Source organism: Myxine glutinosa, chromosome 1, assembly GCF_964187855.1.
Source record: "Myxine glutinosa chromosome 1, kmMyxGlut1.1, whole genome shotgun sequence".
Taxonomy (NCBI): domain Eukaryota; kingdom Metazoa; phylum Chordata; class Myxini; order Myxiniformes; family Myxinidae; genus Myxine; species Myxine glutinosa.
Genome location: NC_136261.1, coordinates 55,475,101 through 55,488,558, shown reverse-complemented (window position 1 = coordinate 55,488,558; position 13,458 = coordinate 55,475,101). Strand labels below are relative to the sequence as shown.

The 13,458-nt window shown below is 39.5% G+C and overlaps 1 protein-coding gene across 11 annotated transcripts in view; it reads left to right on the top strand.

Annotated features, from left to right (window-relative positions):
• The window catches only part of SVOPL (SVOP like), a 306,199-nt gene that overhangs the window by 216,631 nt on the left and 76,110 nt on the right, over positions 1–13,458 (top strand). For 8 of the 11 annotated variants that reach the window (XM_078772099.1, XM_078772073.1, XM_068111902.2 and 5 more), the window contains 3 exons: positions 1,377–1,466; positions 2,874–2,987; positions 3,670–6,980. In XM_078772099.1, the coding sequence (XP_078628225.1) occupies positions 1,377–1,466; positions 2,874–2,946 (163 nt within the window). In that variant the 3' untranslated portion in view covers positions 2,947–2,987; positions 3,670–6,980. Of the gene's footprint in view, positions 1–1,376; positions 1,469–2,873; positions 2,988–3,669; positions 6,981–13,458 lie in introns of those variants that run through there. The other 3 variants (XR_013622418.1, XR_013622419.1, XM_068111894.2) reach the window with 2 other exon arrangements.

Sequence of the window (13,458 nt, the reverse complement as noted above, 5' to 3'; positions counted from 1 at the left end):
TGACAAGGACGAAATGATTCGATTTTGGTGAAGATCTGGATTCGGATCCGGCTACTAGAATTTTAAAAGTGATTCCTCACCATTGGGAGATGGGGCCAAAAACGATACATAGCAGGATATCTCAAAAAGTTGTGGACGGATTTGGACGAAACTTGGCAGCGAGGTAGCATATGTGACAAGGACGTCGATTTTGGTGAAGATCCGGATTCGGATCCGGCTACTAGAATTTTAAAAGTGATTCTTCACCATTGGGAGATTGGGCCAAAAATGATACATAGCAGGATATCTCAAAAAGTTGTGGATGACTTCCGGCGAAATTTGGCAGAGATGTAGCATATGTGACAAGGACGAAATTATTCGATTTTGGTGAAGATCCGGATTCGGATCCGGCTACTAGAATTTTTTAAGTGATTCTTCACCATTGGGAGATTGGGCCAAAAACGATACATGGCAGGATATCTCAAAAAGTTGTGGACGGATTTGGACGAAACTTGGTGGACCGGTTGGGTGTCTGACTAGGATGATTCCATTCAATTTTGGTGAGGATCCGTGTTTGGCTAGTTGAATTTCTAAGTCATTCTTCACCATTGGGAGATTGGGTCAAAAACGATACAAAGCAGGATGTCTAGAAGTTGTGGACGGATGATTTCGATTAAACGTGATTCTGTTTTGTGATTTTCTGGTCTATTCTGGGATACGAAACGTAAACTGTTCACCTGGCGGAGGTATGCTCTCTCCTGAGTGCCGTTCTAATTTCTCATGCGACACTAAACTGTAAACAGCTCCGCACCTATGGAGGAACTTGAAGCTGTGTTTTACTTCTTCGGCGGGTTTTGGTTTTATCTGAACATGAGTTTTTTTTAGCGAAATGCAAACAGAGAGAGGACCTGTTTGAGAAGAAGCTGACAGGTCCCAGAAAGAGGAAGCTAAAAAGAGAAAGAAACCTTTGCAGCCAATTATGAAGACCGACGACTAAGATTTGGGCCTTGTTCGTCGGGGCAAACAAAGAATGAGCATAGCGTGACGGTTCTGTGATGATTGTGATTGACCAATCAACTGTCTGCAGTATTGCTAGCTCCACCAATAGGTCCCGGGTCGGCTCGCTTGGTACCTATCTATAGCAGGAACCAAATTTAGCAGGGGTAGTTAGGTACGGTACAGTTCGCTTGGCAATGGAAAAACGGATTTGGTTGCAGTACGGTACGGTGCCGCGGTGGAAAATGCGCCATAATACCGAACCTTGGTGGTTTCATTTAATGTGGCTGCATGCTTGAGCTGTGGACTTAATTTAGATGTTTTAAGGTTTTTGGATCTGAAGGCTACCATATTGTTTGTTCTGCTCATTGTAAATCAAACTTCTGTATTTCTTTGTGCAGGTTTACCCCACCAATGTGCGTTCACTCGGCCTTGGCTCATGCAGCTCCATGGGACGAATCGGGGCAATGGTCGCCCCCTTTGTGGCTCAGGTAAGGCCGGTTGAGCCCCATATCTTTCTCTTCTTTCTGCCAACCTAATCAACTGGTTTCCTATGCCTGTGCCTCGGGCTTCTTTCAAAAGGGAGTCTGCCCACTACAGATACACTACATGTCCAAAAGTATGTGGACACCTGAACACCACACCCGTATGCGCTCGTCAAACATCTCATTCCAAAATCCTGAACATTAATATGGAGTTGGACCCCCCCCGCCCCCCCTCCCTTGCTGCTATAACAGCCTCCACTCTTCTGGGAAGGCTTTCCACTAGATGTTGGAACATTTCTGCGGGGATTTGCTTTCATTCAGCCACAAGAGCATTGGTGAGGTCGGGCACTGATGTTGGGCGATTAGGCCTGGTTCGCAGTCGGCGTTCCAATTCATCCCAAAGGTGTTCAATGAGGTTGAGGTCATGGCTCTGTGCAGGCCAGTCAAGTTCTTCCAAACCAATCTCAACAAACCATTTCTGCATGGACTTCGCTTTGTGCATGGGGGCATTGTCATGCTGAAACAGGAAAGGGACTTCCCCAAACTGTTGCCACAAAGTTGGAAGCACACAATTGTCTAGAATGTCATTGTATGCTGTAGCGTTAAGATTTCCCTTCACTGGTACTAATGGGCCTAGCCCGAACCATGAAAAACAGCCCCAGACCATTATCCCTCCTCCACCAAACTTTACAGTTGGCATTATGCATTTGGGCAGTTGCATTCTCCTGGCATCCGCCAAACCCAGATTTGTCCGTCCGACTGCCAGATGGTGGAGCTTGATTCATCACTCCAGAGAACACGTTTCCACTGCTCCAGAGTCCAATGGTGGTGAGATTTACACCACTCCAGCCGACGCTTGGCATTGCGCATGGTGATCTTAGGCATGTATGTGCCTGCTCTGCCATGGAAACCCATTTCATGAAGCTCCTGACGAACAGTTGTTGTGCTGACGTTGCTTCCAGAGGCAGTTTGGAACTCGGTAGTGAGTGTTTCAACCAAGGACAGACGATTTTTACGCGCTACGTGCTGCAGCACTTGGCCATCCCATTCTGTGAGCTTGTGTGGCCTACCACTTCACGGGAGAGCTGTTGTTGCTCCTAGACGTTTCCACTTCACAATAACAGCATTTACAGTTGACCAGGGCAGTTCTAGCAAGGCAGAAATTTGACGAACTAACTTGTTGGAAATGTGGCATCCTATGACGGTGCCACGTTGAAAGTCACTGAGCTCTTCAGTACGGCCCATTCTACTGCCAATGTTTGTCTATGGAGATTGCATGGCTGTGTGCTTGATTAATTATACCTGTCAGCAATGGGTGTGGCTCAAACAGCCGAATCCACTAATTAGAAGGGGTGTCTGCATACTTTTGGCCATGTAGTGTATGTGATTCACTTTAATGTTCTCCTTTTACAGGTTCTTCTGGATGTCTCAAGGACAGCAGCTGTCATCATATTTGCCTCCATCTGCATTCTTTGCTCGATATTGACTTTATTACTGCCTTTTGAGACGAAGGGAAAAGCAATGAAGGTTTGAACTACGTCTGCACACTTACTTTTTAAATGCATCTGCGTTTATAGATGGAGCAGAGCCATGATCATCAATCATCCATCATCCATCATAATGGCTTTACCTCATTTACCCCTTTACCTCATTTACCCCTTTACCCCCTCCCCCATCCAAAACCTTGATCTTTTCTACCCCCGCTAATTTCGGTCCCCTTGTGTTTTATACCTCCCCCCCCCCCCTTCCCACGCCTCCTCCCCCCAAGCCCTCTCCCTCCCACACTTCTCCCTGCTCTCAAATGTTGTGGTTGTGTGCTTCCCCTTCTCTCCCCATCTTGTCTTCCGCTCCCTCTTTTTGTATATTTTGTTTGTCTGGTTGATTTGTTTGTGAAATAAATGTTAGCTCTTTCACGAGCCTCGATTCAGTATACAAAAAAAGAAAAGAAAAAAAAAAGAGGTCATTTTATCACTGGTTATTGAATCGGTGGCCAGCAGTGTCCATCTTGAGCCTTTCTACTCCTCATACCATCGACGAAGGAAATCGTTTACCTGCATACCCGTACATTGCTTTTAATATTTCATTTTCTTTATGGATAAAATCCTTGTCAAGTTGGCCGAATGTAAACCTTATCATGTATTCAGGTGACATTTATATAAGTGAGGTAAAGCCATTTCTTATTTTCTTCTCTTTTTCCGTTTGTTTTCAGCAACAAGGTGATGACGATGAAGAATGAAAAAAATTCTTGAAATGCAAAGAATATCAGATCAGCTTGCAGGTTTTGTTTGATGTTTCACCAGTTTTGGTTGTTGCTGCTAATGTGCATATCAATTCCGATGGTGCTTACTGACGTGCGGACCGCATCATTATGCCGAGTTCTGGATTATCAGGGAAACCGATTTCATCTCTTTTTATTGTAACAACTTTTCCTGGGATGGAGCTCATGAAAAAACGTCTACTTTGGCAATACTGTCAGGTGGTAGCAAAACTTTGTTGGACCGTTAAAGAAATTGTTTACATTTATATCTGTATTTGTAATTGTTTACAATTTACATGTATAAGTATATTTGTGGTTTTTAAAGTTTTTAAAAATGAGAGGAAATTATATTTGTCATCATAGTTGCTGAATTATTACATTGGAGATGATGGATTTTTTAAAATGACAAAGTGAAAGAATAAAGGCTGTTTTCTATATTTGAAATACATAATAATCGTTATTTTTTCTTCACAAAGTGTTTACCAGGAACTATAATTACTACTACTACTACTACTACTACTACTACTACTACTACTACTACTACTACTACTACTACTACTACTACAACTACTACTACAACTACTACTACTACTACTACAACTACTACTACTACTGCTACTGTAGAAGCTGAAAAATGGTAATTGTCATTTCTGTCCAATCCAGGCCAAGGGAACATAAGGAGCATCATGGTTAGTTGATTACAAGGGAAAAATGAATTGCAATCTGGGTTTGACAGCAGTTGTTATTGTCCCTCGTCGCACCGCGGAGCGAAAGGGGGAATATGGTTTTCCCCTCCGTCTGTGTGTCCGTCCGTCCGTCCGTGCGTGCATGCGTACGTGCGTAAGCGAAGGACTGCATTCAAATTTGGTGTGTGGGTGCAACCCACGTCAAAATCCAAGATGGCCACGGCCATGTATATCTGACGCCATGTATGTCTGAAACTTGTGAGCAGAATATCTTGAAAAATAAGCGAAGTACCAACTTCTAATCTGGTATGTGGGTGTATCTAGGCATAAGGAAGAACCCTATTGAATATTGGGTCGCCATGTCAAAATCCAAGATGGCCGCAGCCATGTATGTCTGAACATTGTGAGCGGAATATCTTGAAAAATAAGCGAAGTACCAACTTCTAATCTGGTGTGTGGGTGTATCTAGGCATAAGGAAGAATGCTATTGAAAATTGGGTCGCCATGTCAAAATCCAAGATGGCCGCCACCATATATATGTCTGAACCTTGTGAGCGAAATATCTTGAAAAGTAAACGAACTACTAACTTCTAATCTGGTGTGTGGGTGTATCGACGCATAAGGGAGAACGCTATTGAAAATTGGGTCGCCACGTAAAAATCCAAAGATGGCCGCCTTGCATCTTCCACATTGTCAACTCGCATCACTTCACCGACGGGGGACCTAGGCGTAATGCTTGTTGAAACATAGCTCACTGGAGTAGGGCAAATAGTGAACTTTTAAACTCTGTTTATGTAAGGGCTGGGGGAGTTATTTCCAGGAATTGTGGCTGCCACGACAGCAGCTCACAATCTCATTAGGGGAGTTAACATGCTGCGCTGTTCCTCTTGGTGTTCTTTCTCTGTCTATGTATAAATACCACTGACTCAACGCTTTATTTTTCAGAGAACTGGAGGGGTACTTTGCATATACTCATCTTATATGATTACTTTTCTCTCCACATATATGTATTTCAATAAATTTCCTTGTTGCCATCTGACCTGGTTGGTGATCCATTTCATGGATCGAGTGGCTCCAACACTACTACTACTACTACTACTACTACTACTATTACCCATATTTCTTTCGCGCCCATAATTATTCCCAGCTTCTGAGTTGGGCCAAAGAACGTCTTTGGCCAAAGTCTTTCACAAACCGGCTGGCCAGGCCTGACGTCAGACTGAAGCTGGCAGGAATATATATTTTATTCAGGGTGCCGGCGATTACTCGCCATTTCTTCGAAAAAGACACGGTGGGATCTTTAATCTTCAGTTGGACAGACAGGTCCTCCGGTTTAACGTCCATCTGATTGATGGCGCACACCTTGATTGAGGTCTCACCCAATCACCAGGGTGACAGTTTACTGCTGGACTGAGATTTCAACCCAGGCACAGTTCAGAAACGATTGTGCATACCTCTAGGCTACTGCCAGCCATGATTTTCTAGCGCTACATGAGTAGGTGATAAATGTTGCTTCTGGGACACCTCCGTTTAACATGGGAAATCCCTATCTAATGTCATTTACCCCCTTGTCTTTTTCAAAAATCATAAACACCTCTATTTCTCCCTCTATGAACCTATAATCCTTCTCACCTTATGAACCTATAATCCTTCTCGCCTTATGAACCTATAATCCTTCTCACCTTATGAACCTATAATCCTTCTCACCTTATGAACCTATGATTTTCTTCCTTTATGAATCTATAATCCTTCTAGCCTTATGAACCTATGATCCTTCTCACTTACATGTAATTTTTACCCTATTCCCCCCACCAGCCCCTTAATGTAGTTCCTTAGACCACTCTACTAATGAGCCTGTAAATATATTATCTCTTTCTAACTTTTTAAAGAGTTCCATTCTCCTATAGAACTCATCCCCATCAAGTATATTTATAAAGTATACAGGTTCCTTAACCTTTTGTTGTGAAAGTATAAAGTGGTATGTTTCACGGAGGGTTCTTGTTTGACCTCCTCCTCTCCCACATACCATTTTAAAATTATAATATTTATTATCCGATTGATAACCATTAAAGTTCTCACTCCACTCTAATATATTTTTCTTCCCGCCCTCCATTACCCCACTTAACAAATGAATACGTTTATCCGTCTTGAGAACCTTCTGACCAGTGATTCTCTGAACCTCTTGAATCTGATGTTTTTCACATTCGTTGTGTTTTCCATTTATATACCAAGGTTGATTACACCTCCACTCTTTAGTCTGGTTGATACTTGGTTCTATCATTTATATCATAGTAAAAAAGGTGGTGGTAGCCCGTTAAAATCCCTAACCCCCCTTTTTAACTTATCACTTATATATATCTTATCACTTATATATATCTTATCACTTATATATCTTATCACTTATATATCTTATCACTTATATCTTATCACTTATATATCTTATCACTTATATATCTTATCACTTATATACTTATATAACCATAAGGGAGACTATCAATTCCATTTTCTAAAATAAACCTCTTATCATCAAAAGCCCCCAATGCTTTCTTATTCTGTGTGGGTGGGGTCTGTGTGGGCGGGGTCTGTGTGGGTGTGGTCTGTGTGGGCGGGGTCTGTGTGGGTGTGGTCTGTGTGGGCGGGGTCTGTGTGGGCGGGGTTTGTGGGTGGGGTCTGTGTGGGTGTGGCTTATGATTTTTATTTATTTATTTAATTTTTTTTATTACTACTAATTAAATTAGCTAATCTGGGTGGATGGAAGTATGGATGGTTGTTGTTTAATGAATTATCAGTTTTGTTTTTTGTAATTCTTGTGAGTAAAATGAACCCAAGATTTCTTCCCAATTCATATCATATAATTTGTAAGTCCAAGGCATAGTATCCATTACATCAACGATTTTGAATAATTCATTAGTCCATCTCTTTGTATAACCTTTCTCAAAATGACTTTTCCATCTGTATATTCTTACAATATCACCAACTTTGAACTTGGGCTTTCTCAAATTAATCTCCTTTTCATATTCTAATTTTGTAAATGTTTCTGATGGTTTTGATTTTGTTGATGAATGAACTGTATTATTGTAATTATCTACAATATCCTGAATAAAATACACCCATTTTTGGGAACCGAGTTGTGTGAATTTTTTATATAATTTCTCTTTTAAAGTACGATTAAAACGCTCAATAACAACTGCCTTTCCTTCATTAAAGGTACTGTATAATTTAATACCCTTCCCCTTAAGAAATTTCATGAATATTTTGTTGTAGAACTCTGTTCCCTCGTCAGTCCATAACTTCTTTGTTTTTCTTTTACTTTTATTAAATATCTGTTGGAAGGCTAACATCAGAGTATAACCTCTCTTGTTTTTCAAAGGAACAACCCAAGCAAATCTACTCCTCAAATCAATAACGGTTAAAGCATACTTGTATCCCTTATCATTTTTTAGTTCGATTAAATCAGCGGACCATATGTGGTCGGTGTATTTAGAATAAACTTTCCTTCTTTTAAACTTTGTGATTATAGGCTTATGTAATTCATCAGCCAAAAGCTCCTCAGTCTTGATGACATCATTAGAGCCTAATAGTGTTTTGAGGGTGAATAACCAAGGCCAAGTTTCAATTTAGCATTTATCAAATTTCTCACAATAAACCTATCAACCTTCTCTCTCAACATTGGATTTTGTATCAAAGACAAATTATACAACATTTCTCTGTCGGCTTTATGTTTTTCAGTCAACGTAGTGGTTTTCCCATAAGCAATATCATGCTTCATACACACTTCGTCCACCCTATTTGTAGGTTTTGACCAAGGTTTAGGATTGTCAGCCTCATCTAATCATTTATCCAGGTTTGTTCCAGGACCACAGAAAGAATATCCAGGTAGATGTAGTTCCCCTGGAATTCCAGTTGTTGTAAATTTACTTCCTGACAAAAACTTTTGTATGTCTCCTCCACTTTTAGGAGAGATGAATTGGCACTTTTTAGAGCCACACACTTGACATATTCCTTTTTGATAAACTCTATTATTTTTAGCTTTAACAAAGGAGATATTTTTAGATTTAGTTTTCTTTTTACATTTGAGACAATAACTCATATTTATTTATGAGAAAAAGTCCTACATAGTGCCAAAGCCTTTTGGGTTTTCAACATATACATTTCTATCTTGATTTTTAAAACATAAAGAATCCTTAGGAATGCCTTCACTCTCTCCTCCATTTATTTACAAATAAAACTAACTAAAGTCAATAACACCAACATCATCAACTATATGTTGTATATATGCTCTCTGAATTTATTATAGCAAATTTAAAAACCAATATCTTCATAAGAGTCATTAGTTCTTTATTTTCCTCTTCGGTGCGTTGAGATTGATTTATTTGTCGTAATAACTTCAATCTTTCATTAATCTCAGGAATGGTCATATTTTTATATTTTTCCCCCCTCTCTCTTTCCTCCCTCTCCTCCTCCTCCTTTTTCTCCCTTTCCTCCCTCTCCTCCTTCTCCTTTTTCTCCCTTTCATCCTTCTCCTCCTTCTCCTTTTTCTCCCTCTCCTCCTTCTCCCTTTCCTCCTTCTCCTCCTTCTCTCTTTCCTCCTTCTCTTCTTCAACTCCTTCCTCATCCCTTGCTACCCTTGAGCTTGAGCCCCAAAGAATATTATACATATACTCATCTGGATTTTGAGATATTCTTGTATCTATAATTATTTTTCTCATAATAGGATACCAATAAGATTTGATGACGATTTCTAAAAGAGTTTTATATTTCATAACTTTGAGAAGTTCATTTTTATTTAATATTTTAAACAAGTCTCTATTTGTGGGTTTAGCAATATCAGTATAAGGCCACTTTTTAATGACAAAATTTCCATGTATATGCTCCAAATCATAAGGTATGTAATACCGAGCACCCTTTTCTTGTAGGTATCCCTGAATACAAAAATTATAATTCTCTTGTAGTCTTTTTCCTGCCATTTATGTATCAGAAATATATGTGAGATTAATATTATAACAGGTAATACCACCCCATCTTGCCACTACCAAATCGGTTTGTATTCCTCGGCTTTCTATCCTTATCTCATTACCTTCCTTCTTTGTCATGTTAACCATCGCTATACTATCATATATTTTTCTTTTCTTAAAACCATGTATTTGTTGTTTACTAATTGTACTTCCACATAAATCCTTATCCTCACCAAGCGGATAATATTCTTCTTTACGAGACTGATTCAAATCATGTAGGTCTTCTAAGTTTATTGAAAAATACCAATTATACCCTAAATCAGGCATATCATACCCCCATTTATTGATTCGCATATTAACTATATGTCCTTCTTTATAAAATTCAATTGTAAGCAGATAGTTAAATTGAATGAGGAAAGGTGTATGGTCAGTATAACCGGGTGTTGTGGTTGTAAATTTTACTTGTTTAACAAAACGTGCTGTTTTCTTTAAATATATATATTGTGATAAATCACTAAATCTAATTAAGTCATTCGCATCTGTCGGGTTTGGATAATTGATTAATTTATAAGTATTCTTCATATTAATATTTTTACTTATACTATATTTTTGTCGTTCAGCCTGTGCCTTTGTATAATAATTTGATAAATCAATATCCTGAGAGGATTTTCCAAAGATAGAACCATCTTTTCCAACATAAGTCATTTATATTAGATTAAAAATGCTATCATAAAAATTTTCATTATTGTTGAGTTGAAATAATACATATAAACATAATTGACCACAACATTTAGAATTAATTTCTTGAACTTGAAATGTTTGCTAAACACCATTCTGTAAGAATTGTATTACTTCAACAGGTGGTGACATACCATAACTATCAAAATAATATTTATCCTGACTATTATGAATACAAACCCAATGAGAACCATTCTGTGTGTCTAAATTCATAATAATATTCATTGTATTCTTGGACAACTTTTTTAATTCATCTCTCATACAAATAACCACATTATCAATTTTTAGTTTTTTACAATATTGTTACGCAACCGTGATTAACACCACAGTTACGGATGGCCGATTTGCGAGACTTTAACTCCCGAGGCGAAAACTCAATGGCGGATTAAAGCTCAACACAAAGTTAAACGCGCGGAAGGGCAGACGCAGCAAGCTCCGCAGCCCTATCTATTAAAATGAAACACCCAGGAAAACTGCGTTCAGATATATACAGAAAATAATATAAGGATTTATTAATGAAAAGTAAAGCCAGTGAAAAAGCCCGCCGGTAAATCTAATATCCTAGATCGGGACGTCCCCACACGACTGACAGCAAACACAAAACGAGGGAGATGAATTACGAAAAGAATACGTCACGTCGTTCAAAAAGTACGCGGATGCGGCTTATCTGTCTTTCGTCGTCTTTGTGGCGCCCGTCCAACACCGCTCCTTTCGGCCCGATCGCACACCACGAGGTCCCTCGCTCCAAGTCCCACAAGGCCGAGCACCACGCACCAAAAAGCACCATGCGTCGACGACCTCCAACGCGGGCACAAACTCCACTTGACCAGGGACAGGAAGGACTCCTTTGAACTCCACTTGACCAGACTCTCTGCGGGAGTGCTGGCAGCCAAGTGCCAACTGTTCAGTGCCAACTGTTCAGTGCCAACTGTTCAACGAACTGCGACGAACGAACCTCGACTGCAACGAACTGCTGCGAACTGCCGTGTGCTCCGTGTGCTCGGTGTGCCACTGTTCAACGAACTGCCTCAACTCCGTGTGCTGCCGTGTGTCACGAAATGGCGTCCGACCGTCGCATATATCTCTCGCCGATGACGTCACATTGGCGCACTCCTCAGCCAATCACAGCCTCCCAACTCGCCGGCTCGCCCCGGCCACGCCCTCTGCGGCATGCTCCACTCTCGCTCACCGACCCCCGCGGTCCTTGTGTTATAACACGTGCCAGGCGAGGTTTGTAGGCCTTGGAGGTGTAAACGGTGGCGGCCCATTGTGGCGGTGTTTTTGGCCTGGCTTCCTGTCCATTTATTCCGAAGTCATTGTCAGGGAAAGGGAATTATTTAATGTTGCGCTAAGGACCTAACTAATGTTTATGTGGTTTGCAGTGCCATAATGGACAAAGGTTTGACTACTAGGTGAGACTCACAGGGGCGTTACCTTTAATCCCTCACTATTTAACACTCGGACCTCCAGGTAGATCCACAATCATACATCTTACCCCGACAAACGCCTAAACATCAAGAACTTATTACATGTAGAGTCCCTGTCACGACAGCCGAATACCTACCTATTCAGATCTACCTAGCTCTAGATGTTACTCTACCAAATTCATAACAATATTTCGTAAGTTCTATATTTGACGTTGTATTCTTTCCAAATTGTTTAAACCATTTATCCATTTATTTATGAGAAAGATATAACCCATTACCCCTTTTAGTTAGTTTAACACCCGCTTGAGCGATAGAGGAAAGCATATCTCCAACTAACAATCTAGCTTTATCAGGTAGACTTTCAAGTTTTTGAGCAAAATCCACAATTACACCACTTCCACTAATTTGTTTCTCCAACTCCTTGTTATGTCTTTCCAATTCTTTTTGAGCTTTTAGTTGTGCCTTCCTTTCGTTAGCAGTTTTTACCGCTGCTGAAATACCACCAGTCAATGCTCCCGCCGCACTTAAACCAGCAAATAAAGGAATTAGAAATGGGAGAAATCCTCCCTCTTGTATTGAATATTTCTTTAACATAGGTTTTGTCATTTTAATTTTAAGTGAACCAGCATCATTTAGTGTTTTTACCTGCTGTCTTGTGAGTAAAACATCAATTCTTACTGCTCCTTTTCTTTGAATTGTATTAACGTTAGTAATACAAGGCTTTTGATTTTGAATACAAGATGTTAATTTATTAAGATTGATTTGATTAACATATACCAGTTCTTTCCTACTCATTTATTTATGAGAAAAAACCTATGTGATATTAATCATAACACCATTATCTGTATTAATCTGTAATTCTGTTTCCTCCAAAAGCAAACAATAAGCATCAACTTCTTCATTCTCTCCTCTTTCAATGTATAGAGAAGTATCCACTCTATTAGACTTTATAGTTTCCTTTTGAGAACTCAGGTCAATTGCGTAGATGGTATAAAGTTTTTGAAACGCAACCATATCCAAAATAGGTTCATTATTACCGTTGCTTTCACACACCGTTTGGTAAGACTTGTAGGCTTCCGCATAATCTTTTTTTTCCCAATCAATTTCCAATCTATCTCGCAGATAAAATGTTCCATCAAGAGAAACCCGAAGTTGTTTCACCTTAGCATTATCACTCAGCGCATTATTCTTATCAGTACCCTCCTCTCCATCTGGTTTCTTAAAAATGAGCCATAGGTATCGTGGCTTTCCTTCAAGAACACCCAAATTCCAAGTGTAGGTAGTGTGTTCCAGTTTAACGTGTTGACATCTTCTTTTAAGGTATGATACATTTAGCGGTTTCTTTGAGTTAAGTCTTCTATTTAACATCTCTTCCGTTTTAAGATTAGGAGTATATTCACTAATATACCAACACAAATCATTAATAACAAATTTATTATTGTCGCCAAAAGCATTTTCAACCCCAAAAAGCAACCTATTTACATTATCATTCCTTTGTAGTTGAAATCTAATTTTAAGACCATACAAAACTTTATCATAATCACAAAATCCAAATATACCTTTCAGAGGTACTGCTACGGTAAAACTATTCTCTGCTTTTGTATCATCATTATACATTGACTTCCTTTGACTATAACCAGGGTCAGCATTTGTTCCCGTTGACATATCAGGAATAAAACCTTCAACAGCTCCCTTACCCATTCTATCACTAAACGAATATAGTGTAAATTTCATCATTTCAGATATAGCAGAGACATAATCAACCGCTTCAACCTCTTGTGTTCCAATATACAGGCGGACACTATCAAACATTTTCCAGAAGAAATCATTTACGAGTGTAGCATTAGTATTAATCGCAGCCTTAGTGAATTTAAATTTACACAGCAAGAAACTATCAGCTATATTCAAGTAAGTTTGTTGATTATTTATTTCAAA